General features: G+C 39.5%; 1 protein-coding gene across 2 annotated transcripts in view; it reads left to right on the forward strand.

The window, feature by feature from the left end:
* The window catches only part of tmem131l (transmembrane 131 like), a 46,867-nt gene that overhangs the window by 18,803 nt on the left and 4,223 nt on the right, over positions 1-23,841 (forward strand). Inside the window, exons 5-30 of one of the 2 annotated variants that reach the window (XM_041784945.1) lie at positions 3,903-4,026; positions 4,138-4,254; positions 7,806-7,910; positions 11,398-11,475; positions 13,121-13,274; positions 14,798-14,856; positions 14,941-15,046; positions 15,163-15,265; positions 15,499-15,643; positions 15,784-15,954; positions 16,596-16,665; positions 16,752-16,875; positions 16,980-17,049; positions 17,161-17,270; positions 17,409-17,478; positions 17,630-17,763; positions 19,377-19,519; positions 19,648-19,834; positions 20,058-20,243; positions 21,752-21,901; positions 22,020-22,575; positions 22,685-22,797; positions 22,896-23,065; positions 23,156-23,362; positions 23,476-23,554; positions 23,705-23,811. In XM_041784945.1, coding sequence (XP_041640879.1) covers positions 3,903-4,026; positions 4,138-4,254; positions 7,806-7,910; positions 11,398-11,475; positions 13,121-13,274; positions 14,798-14,856; positions 14,941-15,046; positions 15,163-15,265; positions 15,499-15,643; positions 15,784-15,954; positions 16,596-16,665; positions 16,752-16,875; positions 16,980-17,049; positions 17,161-17,270; positions 17,409-17,478; positions 17,630-17,763; positions 19,377-19,519; positions 19,648-19,834; positions 20,058-20,243; positions 21,752-21,901; positions 22,020-22,575; positions 22,685-22,797; positions 22,896-23,065; positions 23,156-23,362; positions 23,476-23,554; positions 23,705-23,811 — 3,638 coding nt within the window. The remainder of the gene's footprint in view (positions 1-3,902; positions 4,027-4,137; positions 4,255-7,805; positions 7,911-11,397; positions 11,476-13,120; positions 13,275-14,797; positions 14,857-14,940; positions 15,047-15,162; positions 15,266-15,498; positions 15,644-15,783; positions 15,955-16,595; positions 16,666-16,751; positions 16,876-16,979; positions 17,050-17,160; positions 17,271-17,408; positions 17,479-17,629; positions 17,764-19,376; positions 19,520-19,647; positions 19,835-20,057; positions 20,244-21,751; positions 21,902-22,019; positions 22,576-22,684; positions 22,798-22,895; positions 23,066-23,155; positions 23,363-23,475; positions 23,555-23,704; positions 23,812-23,841) is intronic. The other variant, XM_041784946.1, reaches the window with a different exon arrangement.

The following is a 23,841-nucleotide window of genomic DNA, read 5'->3' on the forward strand; positions in this document are numbered from 1 at the left end:
ACATTTAAATTATTAATAATGCAGCAACCTCCTTCCAAAAGTTCTTCAATGATTAAAAATATTAATAAATAAATATATTTTTGAATTACTAGGTTTTTTAAATTGATATATTGACATATTTATACCCATTCTTTAAACACTAAAATTTCCCAGCCAACTTGAATGCATCATTATACAGCCGTTCATTAGCTTGTTAAATTTGTAAATTAGCGTCTTTCCTGCTGATTTCAACACGGACTTCAGCACTGGATTACTTTTTTAACCAATGGGACCTACTACAAAATTTTGGAGAGCTTTTCACAGCCTATCTTATGCCTACCTATGACACAGCTGCAGACATGAAGGAGTCCTCCTCTGAGGCTGATAGCTGAAGGAAAAGTTAATTTGCTTCACAGAGCCAGAGCACAATTGTCATAAAAAAAAAACCAATCTTAAAGAATAGAAAATTCATAACTGGCTGGTGAGACTTTTTGTTGTTCCTCCTCCTAACAACGGCGTTCTTGAGTGGAGCATTTTCAAATGCTTTGATTGGTCCACTGGATGATGAGCTTTTAGCGACACAGCTGCTGAAAAATGTCAGCGCCAATGTTGTTGTCTTTGTCCACTGTTGTATTTTATTGGTCAACGAAGTGTTCCTAAACAGGACACTTTTACCTGGGAATACTCAGGCTTTTGCTGTCGTCTGCTGTGGTTGCCAGGACAGTGTGAGTTGCCCTCTGCTTTTCTGTCTGTATGTGAGCTTGGCTTCACATGTATTTGTTCGGTACACGTCTGTACCGTACCGAGAGGCCCGTACCGTATGGTACGGTACAAATACACGTACCCTTACACCCCTAGAACCAATAGCTTATATACATCAGGCTGTATTTTAAAAGTGTTTGGAAAAAGTATGTATACCCTGACGAGAAACCACTAATGACATGCTGTATGGCATTTAATTCTAGACATTTCTCTGGTTATCCAGCAAAAACATTACATAGAATGTGTGCACTGTATTCAGACCTCTTTATCTCTTGAGTTAAACTTTTTCAGAGGGCATATTATTTGCCCAAAGTGAAAGTAAACTCAAACTCTCACTGTCAAACAGGAAGTGAAAGATGCTTCAGTTAACACCTCACTGAATAATCTAAAAGTAAAAAGGTCATGAATGTATTAATAGAAGCATTTATAAAAGTGAGTTTTTTAAAAGTATTATCTTAATCGCTTGTAAATGGATACCTTAATCACAATAAAGAATAAGTGATGTTTTTCTTTTTTAGAGCCTGAATTGTGAAAAACTATCTCTGTAATGAAACTGACTCACAGCTCATACATGCTAAAAAAAAACCTGCTGATGCTGATGTATGGGTTTTGCTCTTTAGCATATGCAGTGAAATTAAAGCCGTTTGCACACTTCTGCATTTTTTTTTTTTCTTCAATGATCCTAAGTTTGAAAACTAATAGAATGAGAACGTACTACCAGTGATTTTCATTGGCACATTCTTTTCAATGACATACAGGCAACCATGAAGTTTCAGACTAATTATATCAGGGTTTCTCCTCAACCTGGCTTCTTGGCTTCTAACTTTTCACTGTATTCACTTTAAAGGCACAACATGCAGGCTGACTGCTGTATTATATGCATTACCTCTCTGCACTGGAGAATGGAAGCTGGTTGATGAAGTCTGCAATAGTTGCACATTAGTCAAAGAGCCACGGTAGGATAGAAATAAAACTCTTCTATCCTGTCTGATGTTTCCAGTCAGATAGATCTTGCGTTATGCTGACCAAATTTTTGCTATCACAGCACTATAAAGACAAGTATATGCAAGCGCTTGGTCAACATTTCAAAGATTCTTCTGAAGTACTTTTCCTTTATTCATATTTTAAATCCATGTTTGTGTTGCACCAGGTGGGTTTATGTTGTCTTTACACACAATATTAGGGCTGCTTAGTAAAAGTCCTAATCACAGTTTTAATCCATATTAAGATCATAATTATTTGGCCCGTGAAGGAGCTCCAGTATCTTGGGGTCTTGTTCACGAGTGGGGGTAGAATGGACCTGGGGATTGACAAGCGGATTGCTGCAGCATCTGCTGTACTGCAGACATTGTACCATGCCGTTGTCGTCAACAAGGAGCTTAGCTGGAAGACAAGGCTCTCAATTTGTACCGATCTTTGTTCCAACCCTCACCTATGGTCATGAGCTTTGGGTAGTGACCAAAAGAATAAGATCGCGGGCTCGAGCAGTCAAAATTAGAGGCCCTGGATAAGCTCGAGAAAATGGTTGGATGGATTATTTACTATGATTACTGGCTTAATTTACAAAATCTGCAGTGCCTGCATTAATGGATCTCAAACACTCAACATTTTGAAATACAAGCAATAAATTACAGTGACACACTTATTTACCACATGAAAGAAGATGTAGACAAAACACAACATGAGGCATTTTAATTATTAATCTATATTTTAACATCAAATGTAGGTCTTGTACAGTATACAGTTTTGTTTGTTGGATAAGGACTGAAATTAATCAAGTGATGTCAGGATTTTTTTTGTTTGCATTGTCTGTTGACCACAAACACATCAGGTTAATTCACTGACGCTTAATAAGATCATTTTCCTTTTGTTTGCTGATGACAAATAATGGCTAGAAAATGTGATCTTGTATGTATCTTCTTTTATAAGACAGAAAAAAAAACACTTGTACAGGATTGTTTGAGTGTTAACACAAACACGGCCAGAGACAGCTTTACAATGTTTGTGTTATAATGCAGCTGTTAAAATGTGGTACAACCACCTCTCTGGTGTGGTCTTAATGTCAGACAATTAGCTTTAATGTGTCAGCATTTGCTGCAGGGCTTCGGTGTCAGAGTGCATGTATTAAAGCTTACTGTTCTTGTTATGACTCTTAGTAGATCAAAATGAATACAAATATGATTGCATTGAGCCATGTATGTACTTCACATTATGAAAGATTATCTCTGAGACACAGTTGACTTGTAATTTAACCCACATTTAAGCACAACCCAGTCTTCATGAGTCAGTACTATATGATTAATAAAACACCCTTTATGAATACTTGTACTCATTAAAGACCTTGTCATTATTTGTACCTATGTGAGCAAAGCAGTTAGAACATGAGGTCATAAACAGATGTGTATTTTAATAAAATAGACATATAATTAAATAATACATTTTGGTTAACCTGGATGTGAGTGGAAAAGGTGGGGCAAGATGGATGAATGGGTTGCATTTGCTTGGGTATCACCACGCCGAAAAAGAATGTGGACTGGTTGGAGTAGCTGTAAAAGTAGGTTGAGTTTGTTTATGATGTAACTAGGAGTCTTTTAAAACCTTTCTTATTTACTTATTTGTTTCTTATTGTGTTTTAGTTTTAACTTCTGAAATAAAGAAGTCAACATTGTAAGCCCTCTATTGTCAAAAAGACAAATTACTTCTTTTCTTCCTAAAGATAACAAAATGCAAAGCAGTGATTATTCAGTGACTCATTGCAGTGACCGAGTTACCAGGCTAATCTCTTACTTATTCAAACTAAATAAAAGGATTAAAGTTCTGCTTAACCTAGATAAAATGTGAATTTGTTTACTGGCTTTGCACATTTGTACAGTCAGTATTTCATTAGTTACACTGTGACACACAGTCATTATGTGGCATGGAGATATGTTGCTTCCTTAGCTTGAAACCAGCATATCTGCTCCACTCCTGATGCTCTGAATAAGCAGCAGGAGGATCTATTTGAATCTAGGCCTCGTGAATAAGCTCATTTATGTAAGTGTGGGAATATTTAGTGTCCTTAAGATTAAGTTATTAAATGTCTCAGCTGGCTGTGGAGCTCTTTGACTAAATGCTTCATTGATAGACTCTTCTTTCAAATGCTGATGTATCTGTCTTCACAGGCCACTGGGGTTGGCAAGAGCTGAAACCATATATATACAAAACCCAAGCCAGGAAGTTCCTGTGACACTGCTGTCAATGTTTACATCCAGCAGGCATTTTTACGTACCCTTCTTTCACAGAAGAGTAAGTGTTTGTGTGTGTCTTCATGTTCTGCATAATAAATCATAAGTACTGATGTCTTGTTATGTGTGAACATGTCAGAAATATTGACTCCTGTTTCCTGTCCTGTCCTAGGTGATCCCACCCAGAGGGAAGACATCTTTTAAACTAATTTTCCTCCCGTCTGAGGAGGGCAATGTAGAAAACACATTATTTATAAACACATCAGCCCATGGGCTGCTCTCATACCAGGTCAGTTTCATTTAAACACACTTCACACTGAACGCTGTGTTGATGAAATTGGATTATAATGCAACAGATGCTACTTTCCCCGCTAATTTATCTGCAGACAAACCAAACTATTATCATATCAAACTCTGTCTTTCTAACAGAGAACATGCGAAAGGAAAGCGCAAGAAAAACAAAGTTATCATATAATCATGGAGAAATAATTACAAAAATACAAATACAAAAAAGAAAATAAAACACAAGATCCCTTAATGATTTGGTTTTGTAAGGATGTACAATGGTAAATTTTTGTTTATACTGAATTGGCTGATGTTTACAAATTCATTTTAGCTGATACCAGTGTTAAAATCTAGTTCAGACCTGAAACTTCAGTCCTTAAAACAGACTTTAAAGTTTAAGGATGAAAAAAGAAACAAACTTCAGTTCTTAGAACCAACTTTAAAATTGAAGGAATGAGGATGAACAAAGAAAAGAGCTTGAGCTGATGTTGGTCTGTTGCCTAAAACTCACCAACCTATTTGTAGTTGGTGTTTACAGCTGATATATGAGTTGTAAATGTTGGGGGAAAATCACATCTGTCAATACCCATAATAACTTTTTAAGCTAATATCTGGCAATACCAAAATAGTGCATATAATGTCGTTGGTCAGGACTGCCTGCCAGCAGTCCTGCCTGCCAGCAGTCCTGCCTGCCAGCAGTCCTGCCTGCCAGCAGTCCTGACCTCAACCCATTGAACACTTGTGGGATCAGCTTGGGCGTGCTGTTCGTGCCAGAGTGACCAACACAACCACGTTGGCTGACATGCGACAACTGCTGGTTGAAGAATCAGATGCCCTCCCACAGCAGTGTGACCAGGCTGATGGCCAGCATAAGGAGGCTGGTGCCAGGCTGTTGTAGCTGTGTATGGTTCTTTCACACGAAACTGAGGTTCCTGTTTGTTAAATTAATAAATTGTTAAATTGCCAATATGTCAAACAAGAGTCAATGGCAGAGTAAGCTGTTTGGCATTGGCAGAGAAGATTTGGCAAATTTTTAATGGGCGCAACCAACATGCTCAACTCTGCTGCTCATCCCACAAATGCATGTTCCTTACAAATGTGGCACCATTTAAAAGGGAAATAAACAGGCTTTACAACAGTATAAGATTTGTTGTCAAGAAGCATTGTTACAACAAAGAAATAATGTACCAAATACAAATTTCCTTACTTTTTGTGCAAAGTTTAGATTCAACTGCAGTGGTCCTTATATGTATGCAGGGAGAATAGAAGCCATTATGTGGTTCAAATGTCCTTAACAAATTGGGTTTCTTTTTAAATAAATGCCAGGAAACCACATGTAATGGATGTAAATTTTCATATGTAGTTCAGATTAAGGAACTGAGACTGTTGGGTAGCGGTGTGGTCTGTAGTAAGAAAAAGAGAAGTTCTTTGCTGTAGCCTTTAACATAAAACACTATAGTTTCATAAAACTGTATGTCCTCTTCAGCTTTTATTGTGACACTGGTAGAGTGTTTGCTTCACCTCAGGAGACCTCTGCCTGTTCACTGTTTTACTAGAATCATTAAAATACAGTCTGGTAATTTGCATTCACATGCCTCTAACTGCTTTATCCCCTGTACTTACTTGGCCTCCAGTTTTGTAGTCTTTCTTGTTATTCTGCCTGAACTGGTTGTGCTACCTCTTCAGAGTAGAACATTTTGCAGGCATTAGTAATGTCTATGATATGTTCTTCAAATCCTCAATCAAGTTTTTATCTGTTTTTTTTTAGCTTAAATTGAAAGAACTAAACTACTTACTCTTGGAAAACTGTACCTCTGGGGCAGCATGTTATAAACAAACAACACTGCCATTAGGAGAATTTGAAATATATGTTGTGATTTAGTCGTCCAACTTTGTAACTGTGCCAGAGTGTATCATGTACTCAAACAAACACACCCAGACCTGCAGATAGTTCCTTTAACAGTGCCACTCCCTTCACATGCTTCAAAGATATGTCAAGTTTCCTTTATCCTCCTGTTTATCTATCATTTTTACAGTGCAAGTCGTTATCTCTGGGCTGCTGGTGTGGCCATAAAAACCATAAAACCCAGATCTTATGATACAGTTAAAACAATTTTCCCTACTTTCCACTATGTAATTTGGATCTGTGACAGATCACAGGTGTCAAGTACATTCACACATCACACTAGACAGCAAATTTACCAAAGCTGTAAATAAAGAAGCCAAGTTTTTCAGCTACTTGGATATGGTGAACAGGAAGACAAAAGCTAATCAGCAATGGCCAGAAACACTTACATTAAGACAAAATGTGCAGGCCATTCAGAGCCACTGCTAATCAAAAAGCACGTATAAATGTCGATAGCAAAGCCATAACTGAAACAAGCTGAAGTGGAGAAAATTGATGCAAATAAAAAAAAATTTGCATAAAGCCACATCAACTCTATTAACATTAAACTTGCTGCAAACACAAATTACAGAGTCAGAAAGCATGAAAAATGTTTTAAAACATCGGCATAAGAAAATCCTGCAAATCCATAAGTCCTCAAAGTCTGTAGAGGTGCTCTGTGTTTCTTACCCGTGGAATGTAGTGGGTGAGCTGGCATAACTGTTTAGATCAGATGAGAAAGTTGCATAGTTTGACAGCAGAGAATTATGTCAGAAATAAAGCACTGAGGATAACTACAGCCAGTCAGGTCTGGATTTTGATTCTGGGATGAGACAGCTGAGCAATCATTCTGTTGGTCCAGTCTCACATCCCTCTGTCCCTGCAGTCAAAGCCTGACCCTTCCCCATCCCAGCTGTCAGAATCAAGGTTCATCTCACTGTAAATCTCACTTTAAGACTACTTATTACTGTTACATCAAACTATGACACTTTTCCTGCTAAGAGCCCCTTTGCCACATGCCTGAAACTTCAGTCTCCCCCTTGTCCTGAGTCCTGGGTCCATGCAGGGCAGCAGTATTGGTAGCTGCATGGCTAATTCAGAGGAAATACTGACACCATTCGTCAAAGCTGTGTGGGTTTTCAGATATTCTAAAGTTGTATTTTTGGACAGTGCACAGTAGGGCAAAGACACTCTGCTCCAGTGGTGTTTGCCATTACGTCATCTGATAATAGATTAACCCCCCCAATTTCTAGCATCTGTCATTGTCCATCCCCATTGAACCTGAGCGGGGATTTAGTGAGAGCTAACCCAGGAATGGAGCCCCAGAATCCTGCACAGATTTACAATCTTCCCTGAAGTCAAACTGCTTTTTATGTGTTGAACAGCAATGTGCATTTAAAAAAGGCTTAAGTTTTTCATTTTTCTAGGGGTAAATCAGTGACCTGAAGTTCATTGTAAATAAACCATAGGCCCAGCAGCACAAAAAACATCAGATTTCAAAACATTAAACCATCAGGCCTCATCTGAGACCCTTTTTGTCCATTTTAAATTTGGCTCATTTTCTGATATTAATCCCTATGGTGTGTTATTTAGCAGCTTTTTTAGCTTTTTTCTTAGAAATTTAAATTTGAAACTTCCTTTTTTCTAATGATAACTCTTCTTCTTTCCAGGTATTTGGTGTGGGAGTTCACCGGGGTTCATTAAAGTCTGTCCAAAGAAAAGACAGTCTGTTAATATTCCCTCACATCCAGAGTATTAAGCTGACCCAAACTCAGGTATGTTTTAAGACTGCTCTGTTTAAAATTGTGCTGTCCATGCATTATAGTGAGTAAGAGCTCCTCATTGGAAACAGCTGATTTCCCCTTTTCCTCCCAGTCCTGATAAACAGACAGCTGCTTACATGCACACAGAGGTCTTGTGCTTAACGCTGATGAGCCCTTGTCGTTATAAAATTAGTTTATGTGTGCAGTCAGCATGAAGGATCTTACAAAACAATCCTTTCTTTATTTGTTTAAAATTTTAAATACTTGCATGCAGACTACAACCACAAACACCCCATTTACAATGAATCATGCTTTGTAATGTCATTTATTTGAATGGATGTTTCAAAGGCACAAGAAAACACCAGACACACAGACAAATTACTGCAAGTAAGAAGCAAGTGGAGGCATTGAAAGAGTCTGAGAGATCTGACAGGAGTTCTCGCCTCCGCAACAGGAAGTGGGGTGGCAGTTGCAAAATGTCAGCTTGGCCGAGTGCAGAGACACTTGAGCTTCCAGAATCACTCAGACAGCTGCTGCTTGTGTTGAATGCAGATTTATAGTCTCTCAACAAGCTTGTCGTTTTTCATCACATACGTGATGAAAATATTCTTTTCAAATTTTCAACACCCTTTTTGGAGTTTAGATCAAAGTTTAACACATTTGCTTCACAATTATTTTGATTTGTGTGTGTGTGTGTGTGTGTGTGTGTGTGTGTGTGTGTGTATCTGCTTAGCTCACATCATATTAAGATGGTATTTTTTGCTACAGCAAAAATGCTAAAAGTGTGAGGGGATGGAGATCACAGTGAATGGCAGTAAAGTCTGATCTATACTGCTGCATAGAATTTACACTGTCATGAGTGCTATATACTTGTGCTTTGGCAGGTCTGTATAGTTCTGCAATACCCCACTAGTCAGCAGTGCAACTTCTATGCTAGTTGTAGCACCAGTTTTCAGTTCTGCCACATGCTACTTGTTTGTGCATAGGGAATTATGGCAACTGAAGTCAAGCATGTTCTGTTTGAGTTGGAGCTGATAACTGTTTAACAGCAGATGGTTATACTACAGTTACTGCAAAGAAGAAAAGTATGAGACATTGGAGGAGATGGGCTGTACGGCCACTGAATCAGTGGAGGCAGAGGATGAGGGATTTTCTTGAAATGCAGGAAAAATGATGATACAAGGGATGCACGATATTGGATTTTTGCCGATATCCGATATGCTGATTTTTTTAAACAAATTTTTGCCGATACCGATATTTAATCACATTTTTTTCCACTGTTAAAAACACCAATTCTATCATGGACTGCATTTTTTTTAAATATTGGTTGTCTGTTTTTGTACAAACTGACAAAACATTTGATTTTTATCAGAACTGAAGGATACATTGTTTTTTGTTGTTGTTGTTGTTGTTTTTGTTTTGTTTTTTGTTTTTTTAAATACAGCCATACAGTAATGAAAAACTTACAGTAATGTCTTTGGGTTACATGTGTATTACATGCTTACATGTTTTTTTTAACAGTACAGCCAAAGTCATCTGCATCTCTGAGGGCAATAAGCAGCAGCAAAATAACCTGCTTACACTGAGCTCCACAGTGCAAAAAAGAAATAGCTTATACATTTAGACTGATTCTCCTTATTACTCAGCCAGTTTGCAGGATGGCTCCCTGAGATACTCCTGACAAAGGGCTTTAAATAACAACAACAACAACAACACGGATTCTTAAATGCAAAAAATCTAGCCATAGTTCAGAGCTTAATTATGATTCCAAATTTCTGAGACTCAAGATGAACAGAAATAAAACTTGAACCGAAGTACTTCTCCTGATTCTGCTTTAAACAGCACAAACTAACTAAGCAGCCAAATCTAATGGGCATTTCACTGTAAACAGCTCTGTGACAACACAGTGACACCCACATCTCCAATGCGGGACACATCTCTGTGCACCTTCGAGTGTGCACAGGAGACGGCACACAGAAGTCGTCATTGCTTTTGCAATGTTTCACACATGTCACGTAGGACGACATGCACGCTCTTTTTATCTCTATTTTTAGAGCCCCAAACATGTTATCAAAAGCGGCTGCAACTGCGGCTGCTGAATGAGCACTCATGTGAGTGTAGGACAGATTTTTTAAGAGTAAAATCCTCATTTATCTACGTAGGTAGTGAGGCTAAACGTGCTAACAGGACGGACACTTGATGTCCATATATCCGTGGTGAAGCTAATATGTTTAGCTTTAACGAGGAGCTACTCTACATGACTGGAAACGAAGTTTTGCAGTTCAGGTAAGGCTATAAGCGCCTGCTAGGTATAACCTAGCGGGGCTTTAAATGCATCATAAGCTGGTATATTCCACTACGCTGAAAGGCTGATTATCAAGAGCTATAAATTCAATGATTTTCCTGTTCAGCTCCTTACCTTTGGGTGGTCACTGCTTTAGCTTTGTTGAATGACTTAAGTAGACACTGCTGCCGAGTTTTCCCTGGCCAGAAATTTTGCCATTCTTTATAGTACTTGTAGTCATCAGGTTGGCGTTTTTTTAGATGCAAAATTAAACTGGTGGTGTTAAAGGCATGTTGCCAAGCTCCTCCACTCATCTGATGTACTTTACAAGCGATGTAAACAGCTACTTTGCTGTCTTGTTCCCGCACCTCAGACTTCTCCCACACAGCTGATATGTTGAGTTTGTTGTTGTCGGCGCACGTCCGGCGTCATTGCGTGCGCTTAATTATGACGTCACATTATTGGCCGTACACTTCGATGTAAATTTTACTATCGGCCGATACCGATAATTAACTTTTTAAGCTAGTATCGGCCAATACCGATATACTACCGATAATATTGTGCATCCCTAGATGATACCAATGGACCAGTCAAAGGGCTTATCATCTGTTTGATTTGAATGTATTGTTACATTTTTTGCACCTGAGGCTAGTTATACAGCCCTTTGTGTAGGTGCAGGGCATATGCTCCAGCACAGATTGACACACAAGTACAAATAAGGCTTTGTTGTGAGTGTTTGAGTTGAGACAAAATTTCAAAAAATCCTTTTGAGATCAAAATCCCTGGTCATCCTATGCACTTTTCTTAACATCTTGCAAAATACAAGCACTTTCTTCTAAGAAAATTCATCAATGCGCTCTTCCTGCATGAAAGCCACGCATCTTTATCCATGCTTGAAGCAATCAACTTAAATGTTCACCGATCTGTGAGCATAGAAAGCTGTCAAATTACTAATTTTAATTTGCTCTTTTAGCACCTTAACCAACCAAAAAACTTTGTGGAGGAAGTGCTTTATACTCTGTTATGTGCAGTTCACAGCCAGCACCACTAGAGTTCAGTAAAGTTTTTTTCATTTAGCAGAAATTATGACCATGAGAGGTCTAAAAGGAAAAAAAAAGATGAGCACAGTTGCTTAGCAATATTTGTATAGAATCTTTAATGCTGCTGTTTATTTTTTTTTAATTCTTTAACCATGTCATTCTGATTTTCTTGCAGGAAGATGCCTCTAACATCACCATACTGGGGTTACTCCTGGAGTGCAGCTTACCGAAGAGTTTGTTAAACAGTCCTCAGGTACTTGAGATTACATTATTGCAAGATTCCAACCACACATATCCTGAGATGTACTCACATACTCTACTTGTACCAATAATATGAATCAAATCTACTTTAACTATTGGAATATTAGATTACCTCAATGGAAATTGTATTTTTTATCCACTCTCTCTCATATGAAGAAGACCAGTGAATCAGGAACCATCAAATAACCTCAGTTAGCTTTGCTGTTATTTCTGAACATATTATGTTTCCTAATTTGAAAGGATGAGTGGCTGTAGAAAAACAATTAAAGAAAATTCTGTTTAAAGGAATTCTATATCTGTAAAAAATGTAGGAACACAGTGATAATCTACAAACATGTCATTGAAATTGTAAGAACAGCTAGTTAAACAACAGCTCAGTTTGTGAAGCAGGGGCAGAGGCTACAGTTCTTGATGCCCTGGTTACAGGTTCTAATCCCGATTCTGGCACATGTTTGGTTCATGTCTTTCCCCACTCTCCCTCCCCATATTTCCCAACTCTCTTTGTCCTGGCTAAGGACATTTCTGGGTCAGTCTGGGTCAGTAGGCTACACAATCATGGGGAACACTACCGACTTGAAAGATGTCCAGAAGACAGTCATTGACACCCTACACAAGGATGTAATGTGTGGGTTTCACTTTCTGAAATGATTGACAAAAAATATTGAAGTTTTTCATGATATTCTAATTTTTTGAGGTGTACCTGTGTATAAATGTAAAAGATGCACTGTCATACTCTACAATAAGACTTTCTCACGGCTCTCATCTACCCACCCCCTGAAGTTTCAGACTGACCGTCCTTCTGCCCAGACAGACAGCCGCGCTTGTCATCCGAGCACCTTCTGTTTTCTGCAGAACCCCTGAGGAGGGCGAGATCTCTTGCCAGACTTTTAATTGCTTTCTCAAGAGACTCTGTAATTGATGTGTGGCTCCCTGTGCTTACGTGGAGTGATACACATGATGCAAGAGTCAGCTGCAGACAGCCCAACTGTAATGTCATGATAATACAAACTGAAATCCTCCTTACGTTGAATTGCGTGATTCTCCCAGCGGAGACACTCGGCTGTAATCCAAGATCAACACCTGCTCCTTGGCTCTTTTCTAAGACTTCATTAACAAAACCAAGGACTGGCCTTCGGTCATCGTCTGCCCTGTAAATAGACCAAACGAGCCTCACAGGAAGTTAGAAGGAGTCTTGGTTTCATGGGGATTAGGTTTGCTATTGCATCCTTGAGCCCCAGTGGCTCCAGGCCAAGGCTTCTGTCGACAGGTCGTCAAGAGCTGAATCATCCGCTGAGACCAGCCCTGGTTTACAGGGAGATTTGCACTCTTCTAGCACTGACTTGTCAGCTTCTGTTGGGTATAACTCACAGGGTGAGGGGGGGCATTGGTACATTACTGCCAGTGTGTTTCCATCTGTTCATGTACAGCCAAGAAAAATTTAAGATTTTGAACATTTTTAAATGATAATCTCAAATTTTCTCTGATACTTCAACTTTGCCCAATCTCTTTTTTGTCTTCTGTATGATACTCTTTGTTTGTTTTTCCTAAATGTTCAATCTTTCAAATTTCTCCACATTACTCCCATGTTCATCTTCCTGTTTGTGCATGACTAACATGCCTCTCCCCTCTCATCTCAGGGCTCCTGCCTCCAGAGTGAGGAGCGCCTCAGTCTGCAGATTAATCTGTCTGCGCGTGGTGACCGGCCCGCTGACCTGGACAAGCTCAAACCTTACGTCATCGAGCACATTTTGGTGCTGCTGATGGCCCCCACTGCCGGACCGGCTGCAGTAGGTGGGTTTGTTTGACCTTCTGATGCAGTGTCTGGAGGCCAATAAGACAGCATCACTTACAGCAAGCATACAACTTATTATAGAGTCATTTGTCATTAATCAACAATTTTTCAGTGGGAGAATTAACATTTATTGTCTCACTAAAGACCTCAACTCTATCAGCCTCCTCTTAAACTGGGCGTACACTACACATTGTATCAGATTCAGCCATGACTTTTGAGTTGCACGACTCATTTAGATGCCATAATGACTTTCAGTCAGATCAAGCGTTGTTTGTTGTGCTGTGTACAGCTGGCCACAACCTGACTATAGCCTGGCTAGCTGCTCTAAACTGGTCTGATGGATTTTCTGACATGTTTGGTATTTTGGTTGTACAACTCCAGACACTCCCACAGTTAGAGCAGTACGACGAGTAGAATCCTTAACTTTAGGGTGTTTTTTCCTTTGTAAACTGTCAGACAGTATCTTAAATCATCATGAAAACAGCAAGACTGATTTTCTGAAACCCCCCCCCCAATAATAAAGGAAATAAATGAGCAGGAAACATTCCTACCTGCAGACCTCTAGCTGACACGGACGGCAGTTTGTGTGTGGGATAGAGAGAGAGAGATAGCAAGGATACTAGATACAACTTCAGCCTCAGTGTGTGATACTTTTTCAAAGTAAACTTCACAGATTTTTGTCTCAGTCCGTCCTTGAAATCGCACTCCTTAAAGAGCTTTTGTGGTGCATGGCTATCAAGGATGAAAAGTGAAGAAAGTGTTTACATTGTATAGCTACACAAAAAACCCTTTGAAATCTCTCTAAATATTATCGTGATATTGGCACAAAGCGAGACATTTGTCTTGGAGTCTCCCCCCATGCTGCAGTTATAAAGGTAGAGGCCAACTGGGTCACAACACCAGTTACATGTTGTGAAATTTGAATGTGGCTGCCTTCTTTCACTTTTCCTAGCCTTTTTCAACTCAGTTCTAGTAAATTCCATAATTAAAGAAGATGATGAGGCTAGAATGAATGTGTAGCCATGACAAGACAAGATATAAAAAATGGTGCTTCTTTGGCTATGTTGGGCTCAATATTTCGAGTACTAAAGTCATTAAAAATGCTTGATTGTGTCAATATGCTGTGAATACCTTGCTCATTTTCACCCATGACAACTTTTGTCTTTGGTGTTCACACAAATCAGCCAACAGCTTTTGTTTTTTGAAACTTGTTATAGTGTCATATTTGTCTCAGACGGTGTCAGACTATTTCTGTCAGCAGCAGATGGTAACTGTGTGTGTAGTTTTGGCCTTGTGAAATGGAGGTCATTTTTCATTATTTACTTGTTGTTGTTGCTCCTCTTAAGAAATGCTCTCTGCCTTAAGCAGATTTTCAGCAAGCCTTCAATGTAATAGAAACCTTGGAAGGAAGCCTTTTTTATTGCAGAAAGAGTAAATCTGTTCAAACGTCATCTCACATAATTGTGTAATTTTCTTTGCTCTGCTTTACACTTATTATATTTGGCATTTTTTGTTTTGACAGGGGAACTAAGGCTTGGAGTTTATTTGTTAAATTCTGGAGGCAAGAAGTTCTACATAAAGGTGAGGAGTTTTCCCTTTTTTGCTATATTGTGGGTATTAGAGGAAACAATTTATAGACTTTGACAAGATGATTTATCTCCCCAGGATATGCAGCTGTTATCAAAAGTGGAGGCCAGTCTGGAATTTAATCAAGTTCTTCTGAGACCAGAAGCAAAGAACTTCACTGAAGTGGCTACACTTGCCTGCAGAGGTAAGCACTCATTTCACTTCTAATCATTTCTAACCAAATCCTATTATAAATGCAATATCATTTAACCCAAGTGTCTGATAGTGTTATATTAACATGAGTTTTGTGTCTCATATTAGGTTCATTGCCAGGCCATGGAAGGAAATGCACAAGTCATATCAGTTTAAAAATGATGGGAAACCAGACAGCATACAACTTCCCTGGACTACATATCTCACACAGGTAGTTAGAAGACCTTTGATTAATCAGTGGAAATTACAACGAGAGAGCATATTTTTCATTGTATTTTTGAAAGCAGGACCCTTATGTGGTTGTATTTAGTGACAAGCCCTCTCACATGTGCATTCTCACTTCATACTTTCCTGATCTTTTGTCCTGTCAGTCACATCCCTGTGCTGAGCATGTAAGACTTGAGTTGTTACTTCAGTGACATTTTCTTCCTCTTCTGTGTTTAGACATACCGTTGAGGATTTGTTCAGCCTGGTGCAGCTGAAACAAAGAGATGCAGACCAGGTGGATTTGTGGCTAACTAACTCCCTCCTCTTTCCTCTCACGGTGCTGAATGTCAGGCTTTCACAGAAGCTTCAGGGAGTGATGAAGGTGAGAACCGCTGCCTCATGCAATAATACCAAATATCATGCATGGTCAGAAAACCTTCTCAGTCCATACCTGAGCCCACTGCACTTCTAAGTAGTGGAGAGGGTTTAACATGAATGTCTCTGCTGCCCCCTGTCTGTCAGGTGATGAACTTCAGTGCTCCACTCGTGGTCCCTCAGGGCTGCTGGCATTTCCTGTCCCTCCAGCTGCTCAGCAAGTCCCTGCCCATCAACCAGTTGTTCACACTGAGTCTGGACACCAGCCTGGGCACAGCTCTGCACATTCCCCTATTCTTTCACTCTACTCCTTTTAAGGTAAAACACCAGTTCTAGTAGATATTTTTGGAGATGCACTGATACGAGTACCAGTATTTGGAAATGGTACTGATACCAATCCTTACACTCATAAAACCCTGCAGTTACGTACTTGTGCCATCTAAATTTATGCTAGCATCTCATTATTTGAGCTGGTAGGAAAAGTTGGAGCCATGTCTGCAGTTTGGTGATATTTTAACATAAATGAGGATGCCAAATGTAGAGCAGACTGAAACCTTGCACCGCTAAATTGTCAGGAGATGAGATTGCAAACATTTGAAATAATTTTAAGAACTGTAAATGTATTATTTTTTATTTATTAAGGCTGTCCAGATTAATTGCATTTAGTTGTGATTTTTTAAGATCCACACTTGGTGAACTATGTTTTTTAATCACAATTAGTCACATGATTTATTGTCCCTTTAAACACACTTTGTTTAAGCCACTTTAACATTTCCCTGCAACCACAGTGACATTAAAATAAGTCCACCACTGCTCCTTAATGTCTCATTTCACACAAAAAAAACTCACAGAGAGCTCAGTGGACAGGTCAAAAGTAGTATGCATGAAACACCATTATTGTGTTATTCCTGTAATCTGTAGGCATTATCAGAAGTATAAATATTTCATGTGTCTGCCAGCAGGGGGAGGTGGTGTTTGAGGTGGAACGAGAGTGTGGACGACCCTGCCCTCTAAGACTGTCTGAAACAGGTGAGACAATGCACCTAATGAACATTTATTTGGGGAAAAAGGTAGTTTTCTTCGTTGATGATTTACTCCTTGTCCTGTCTCATCAGGTCGTGCAGAGTGGCAGCAGTCCCTCCTCCCAGACTCTTTCCCCTCATCTTGGGCCACAGATAGCAAACTGGCTGCTGAGCTCTGCTCTCACTGGCAGAGCAGCAAAGACAAACTGCCCTGCAGGTAAGTCACAAACAGAAAATTTTTCTTCTAAATAATGTTTGCCATATAATCTTGTGTTGTATAGTGTTTAATCCTGTACATCCCTTTCTTTTTTCTATTCTCAGGTGGCCGAGGCTGCCTGTAGAGACATCCCTTCCTCTAGACTTTGGTGCTACACCAGTCAATGAAAGCAAGGTGGGTCAAGCTTAACTACTCCTCTCAAAATCTGTACTTTAAAAATCTGTAAAGTGTAGACAAATATTCCATCTTTTCATTGGATGATTATTTCATTTTATTTTGTTCCAGGTGAGGACATTCACATTGAAGAATCCTACTTCTTCAGTGGTTTCTGTAGAGATTCGTCGCCTATCCCTGTACCCTGCCCCCCTAGAGGCCCTGGACCTCCTAACCAAATGGTACGCTGAAGTCAGCAGTATTATTTTGATACAGAAAAGTTTTAATAAACTTGTATAGTGTTCTTTAATTGATTATTTCTCTGGTTCACCACTTTACTGTCATTGATGTGTCAAACTGTTTTCTGTTTTGATTGGCAGGTTTAATATCAGCCCCGTCTCTGTCAACATCAGCACTACAGAGTTTTCTCTTTTGGCCTCTCCCCCGAAGGTAAATCTAAGAAATAGTTTTGTGACACTTTTTAGTGTTTACTCAATCATTTTTACCTCAACCTTAAAGACTTTAACTTTTTTAAACAACACTGAAAATCTTTTAAAGTTTTTTTCCATTCAGATAATCCTTTCTGTCTCTCTGTGCTTAGGCGGGTGCGTCCATGGAGGATCTAACAGGAGAGGGAGTTGTTCGTCTGCTGCTGCAGCCCTGGGAGGCTAGAGAAGTTGCTGTGGTCTTTACTCCCTCTGAATACAAACCCAGCTCAACCATTCTCATCATCAGGTAATATTTAATGATACTGTGATGTGTTTGCTCATGCATTTTCAACATATACATGCAATCATTGTCCCATAATTTGTGAAGTTTGAAAGAGATCTCATGCGATGATTGAGATTTTATTTTGACTTTGTTTGCCAGCTAAATGGGCATTGTCACAAATTTTTATAAACACTCTCGCTTTTCCCACAATCATGTGGCTTTTTTAAAAAGCATCTCTTTCCAAAAACCATCCAAGCATTAGCTGCAGGATTGAATTACACTGAAATTGAAAGTTGTGGCATTAAAGAAAGTTTAGATGGTTAAAAATCTTGACCCAAGCTTCTATGTTATTAGATATGGTTTACATGAAGACCTTTCTAATAAATCATATAATGCAAAAAACACAATTTTGATGGTTTTAAAATTCTTGTCTGATGTAGTTTTTCTCAGATGGGTACTGACATTATAGTTAATGCTTTTTTTGTCTTCACTGCCAACAATTCGTTAAGCAGAGCATCACAAGTGTGTCGACTGGCCAACATTTCGCAAAAGCTTGATCTACCTGCTCAAAATCACTCAAAAACAAATAAAATTTACTTTTCAATAAATGTAATTTTATTCAACCCACATAAAAGCTAGTCTTAGTATTATCAGAGCAGTGACAGGGAAGTAATGAAACACTTACTCCAAGGATTTTCTTATAAATCTTACTCTTAATTAAGCCTTACAGCTATGTTGAAGTAGATTTTTAGCAGTTTATAAATACATTAAATTGTTTTGCAAATGTTAAAAGTCATATTATTACTAAATAACTTATGTATGTGGGTATTTAAAATAAAAGCGCCTGAGTAAAATAACAATTTAAGATTTTTATTGAGAAGGATTTTTCAGAAGTACCATATTTATCATTGATTTAACATAGCTGTCGCAGTGGCCACCGTTTTTACAGTCAGCCACGCTGTAGCTGCTTCTCTGACCTAACACCACAGCTCGCTTCTTTAAATCATCATGGGCCAAAAATGAACAAGTCATGAGTTAATACACACCTTTTAACCGTTGTAATACGAGCCACTGCAGCTCGTGTTCAAGCCACAGACAGTACGATTACTTCATGCTGCTGGTAATACAGACATTAAATGTCGAGAGGAGAGCACACCTTTTGCCTCATTACTGTGCTTCACATTCATCACACAGACACAAACAGGTGCTTATGGGTTGTTATTTGACTGCTCTTTAGTGTCAGTGAAGTATGATGACTTGCTACAGACAGAGCTGCTGTCTCTCACATAGCTCTCTGCTACATTAGCGGTGCTGTGACCGTGCGATGCATTCATGGGCCAGTGAAAACATCAGAATTTTGGATTGATGACATGGATGTAGAAAAATCGCGCAAACATCAGACCTGATACTGATAGTGGATCAGATCTGGCTATCAGAAACCTGCAGTTTTTTCTAAATGTGCCAAATGTCATAGCTCATTTAAATAACAGACATGAAGAGTATGAAGGAGCAATACAAACATAATCAATATAGGAAAATGTATCAAATCATTTTTAACACTGGCCGCATATAAACCCTGATTTTAATGTTTGGTTCATTTCTAAATGATTTTGAATAACTTTTTCCCCGTGTTTCAGGAACAACCTGACAGTGTTCGACATGATGACAGTGCAGGGCCACGGGGCCAAAGAGCTGCTTAGAGTTGGAGGAAAGATGCCCGGCCCTGGAGCTTCTCTGCGCTTCAACGTTCCTCAGTCAACTCTGATGGAGTGTCGAGATGGTGAGATTAATAGTTCGACTTTATATTACTGCATGGCTGTACAGTAATAACAACTGGTGAAAATTTACTGTTAACAGAAAGATAAAGTGTTTGAGTAACAGTAAATGGTTCCTGTTTGTCACATTTAGGCCTGCGAACCAACAAGCCGCTCTTTGCTATCAGGAAGAGTTTTAAAGTAGAGAATGCAGGAGAGCTTCCTCTGACCGTCATGTCCATGAATATAAACGGATACAAGTGTCAGGGGTTTGGATTTGAAGTTCTGCAATGTCGCCCCTTCAGTCTCGACCACAACACTTCCTCAGAGATCACCATTGCGTAAGTTTGTTGTGTGGATTTCTTTTTTCTTCTCTCTTTTTATAGTTGAGTCATGCTGCTGTTAGACTTCTGCCTGCAAAATAGCTGCTGACAACTTCCTCTTCAACATGTTTGTCCCAGTTATTTCTTCTTCTTCCCTTTATCTTGCTCTCACTTTCCATCTTTCTCCCTTGCTTACTTTTAATGCCTTTCACTGATGAAACCTTTGTGTATCTATCCTCAGCTTCACCCCAGACTTCACGTCATCCTGGGTCATCCGGGACCTAACCCTGGTGACATCACGAGGCACGTCTTTCCCTTTCACCCTGAATGTGACGCTGCCTCACCACATGCTGCCTCTTTGTGCTCAGGTGGTCCCTGGGCCTAGCTGGGAGGAAACTTTCTGGGTGGTTACACTTGTCTTCACTTGGTTAGTACTTACATGTTAATTCTTAAATTATCAACTCCCTATGAAGACATTTAGAGTGCCTGTGGTTAAACTATATGTCCAGCTTGTTTTATCACAAATAAAAGAGGATAAAATTAAGAATGCACCCAAGTTTGCGTTGAGCATCTGTATCAGCAGTTCCTTTCCCTGGTAGCAGACATCATGTCTTCTGCAAATAATGTGGCATGCACGAATGTCAGCAGCTGATGGGTTTCTATTGAGTCTGATCTGTTTATCATTTTGTTCCTGGCAAGCTACGTTACCTAACTGTTGATTCAAAGAAGAGGTTTCTGGATTTGGTAGAAGAAGTCACCAGTTGGACAATCTCTGCCTGGATTTCATGGTCAACCATGAAAGGAAATGTTGGCAGAGAGGATGTCTTAGAAAGATCAGAGATATGCAGTTTGTAAGACATGTTCCAGTGACATTTTAAGAAGAAAGACCAATAGCAAAAAAATAAATACATCCTATTACATAGCTTACTTTAGAACAGACTTAAAACAGTGGGAGAAGACATTAAAACACAGGTATCAGAAAAGGCAATCGACTTACTTGTTATTTTAAACATCACTTTTGGCCCTCATTTTAATTATTGAACATCTCTTGTCTAAATTTGTTGCATCATAGTCTTCTCTGAAGTCCAAATGGTAAATGTGCATCGCTGGTTGTGGTCCAATGTTGGTTAAAATCACTTAGATTCTTTTTTCTTGAGGGTAAATCAGTAATGAGAAATGATCTGAAGTTTGTTGTTAATAACCAACTGTGCTGCATGCAGCAGTAATATCAGGCACAATTAAAGCCATTAACAGTTTTTGCTGGTTATTGTGGACACTAAATTCTGTATTCTGAGTAAAGTCGCAGGTGGACGCAGCCCCCTTTTTCTTGTGAAATTCAAAAAATAAGTTATATTTTAGAGCCTATCTTTATCAAAGATAGGCTTTATTAAATGCACAGGGACTTTGCATTCTAAGGCTTGTTTGTTTTTGGGGTCTAAGCATTTATCAAAAGGATTGGATTATAGAAATGTAGAGGCAAATACCCTGCATACACACCAGCAGATACTTGGTCAGAACTGCTTCTTGTATAATGTGGGTTTTTTTTTAAACATTGCAAGGTAATACCAAATGTCACCAGAAAATTATGGGAATGTTTTGGCATTAAAAATTTCATAGCCCTCAACCCTAGAGTGCGCATTTGTTGGCCTGTGCATGTGTCATATTGAAAAAAAGTGGAAAATAAATCCCCTCCCTGGGAATATATACTTTCATGTAATAGAATTACAATGTCTTTCAAATTTGTGTTTAAATAAGGAAAATGGCATGTGGTGGTCCTTCAATGAGAAGTTATTCTCTTTATATTATAAATTAACATTCTGATGTTTTAGATTTACTTTTAGTTATTTTTTAGACTAGCCATTGTGTTTTTGTTGTATAGATATGTCAAAGGAGTTTTAGTTGATTTGTGGCATATCTGTTGTGTTTGTGTTTCAGCTTCTCCCTTTTTGGCGTGTGTCTGATGGCCTTTCATCAGGCCCAGTATATCCTGAATGAGTTCTCCACCCCCACCATCAGGAGCAGCCACAACTCCATCCTCTCCAGGGACAACGGCCCAGTCAATAATATCACACCTAATGGAGTAAAGTAAGTCAGCTGTTTATCAGACATTTATGACATATTCAGACATTATGACATAATTATGCTACATAAATACTCTCTGGTTTTAAAATGTTCTGTTTTTCCTCACTGTCTCTTTCTACAGTAAAACCAAGGGCAGCTGTAAGAGCTATGTAGACACTGGTCACACCTCAGACAAAGGTAAGGGGCGGGGCTCACCAGCCCTAGCCAACAGCCCCACCCCTCGCCCTCAGTCGTCAAAGAAAGGTTCCTCAGTTACCCCGTCCCAGTCGCAAAAGAAACACAAAGTATCACTCTATTACACCAAATACAAGTCAAGCTCATCCGCAGCAGCAGCTGGAGCCGTGCTGGTAGATGAAGAGCAAGAAGACTTAACACCGGACCCTCCTCTGACCCCAGACCCTGATGTCTGCAATAACAATGAACCAGCTTTCATCAGCGAGCTGGATAAAAAGATACCTGCAGACTTTAAAGAAGACCCCCACAGCACTATAGAAGATAGAGCACCAGCAGCAGCAGTTATGTTTCCCATGGAAATGCCTGCTGGTTTCCCAGATAACGTCACATTAAGTCCAGGACCCAGACCAGGGCTGTTAGTGTGCAGTCCTGTAGAGAAGAGCTGCATCGAGCACTACGCAGAGAAGATCGACTCTGATAAAAGGGACAATGTCGAGATGGAGGTAAGAAGGTGTTTAAAGTTACCATACAAACCCTCAGTAGTTTGATTTTTTCTAATCTTGTTTCTTTTTTAAAAATGACCTCTGTTATATTATTTTGTTTCTATTCAAGCTAAGAGAAGATGGCAAAGGGCAGAAAAAGAAAGCACAGAATGCAGAGACTGGCGCTGTAGCAGGAAACAATAAGGGAAAGAGGAGTCGCAGGAAGACAGAAAGTGTCTCCAGGTAGACCCCATTTAATTCTTTAACTTATTTTAGATGGAAGAAAGCAAAAAGCTGTAAGAGAATGAACTTTGTAATTTCCTGTCTGATTCTTGCCACAGTGCTCCTGAGCACAACGAAGTAGTGATGTCAGAGAGGGAGAAAGACTCAGAGTGGAAAACAGGGGACCGAAACATCAGTGGAACCCGCAACAGGAACCGCTGCTGCAACGGCTTGAAGTCAGAAGCACCAAAGCCTGGACAAAATACCGAAAGCCCCCTCAAACAGAACGGTGAGAGTCTATTTGACATTTCACTGCACTCTGCAGCTTTCATAACATCACAAATAATCTGTGAAGTTGATGTCACTTTTCATGTTGCAGGTGTGTGTCCTGCTCGTACTCGGAGAAAGTGTGCAACAGAGCGACGCAGTGGTGGAGTGTGCGAGTCAGGGTCAGACTCTGGCAGCTCATCTGGCAGTGTGAGGGCCAGCAGGGGGAGCTGGGGCAGCTGGAGCAGTGCCAGCAGCATGGAGGGTGACAAAGATCCCAGCGCCAGGACACACGCCTGCACTACCTCATCTAGAAAAAGTAAGAGAGGCTTGTGTGATGAAGAAACAACAAGAATTTGATCATTTTTATTCAACTAAAAGCATTTTTTTTCTTTTACATTCTGAAACCGAATTGTGTTTTTTTTTCCCCAGGGGAATCCATGCAGTATGGCGTCTACCCAGTAGAGCGAGACTGCTACCAGAACATGAATACAAACTACAAGGCTCTCAGGTATCTGACCGAACACTCATGCTCCACTGAATACAAGAAAAAAATAAGGTTCAATTTATTTGGCACCCTGGATCATTGAAGAGTCCTATGAAAACATCAAGTTGTGTTTAATCCTTGCCCTGTTTTACCTGTAATCTTTCCTCCATGCAGCATGAACAGCTTGTACCGTAAAGAAGTTTGCCAAAGCCCAGAATCCACAGCCCCCAGTTTTACCCCAAGTTTTGCTGCTGTTGCTGCAGGAGTGGACAGAAACACAGGTGAAGACATTCACTGTACAAACACACTTT

The sequence above is a fragment of the Cheilinus undulatus genome, linkage group 4 (assembly GCF_018320785.1).
Source record: "Cheilinus undulatus linkage group 4, ASM1832078v1, whole genome shotgun sequence".
NCBI classification, from domain to species: Eukaryota; Metazoa; Chordata; class Actinopteri; order Labriformes; family Labridae; genus Cheilinus; species Cheilinus undulatus.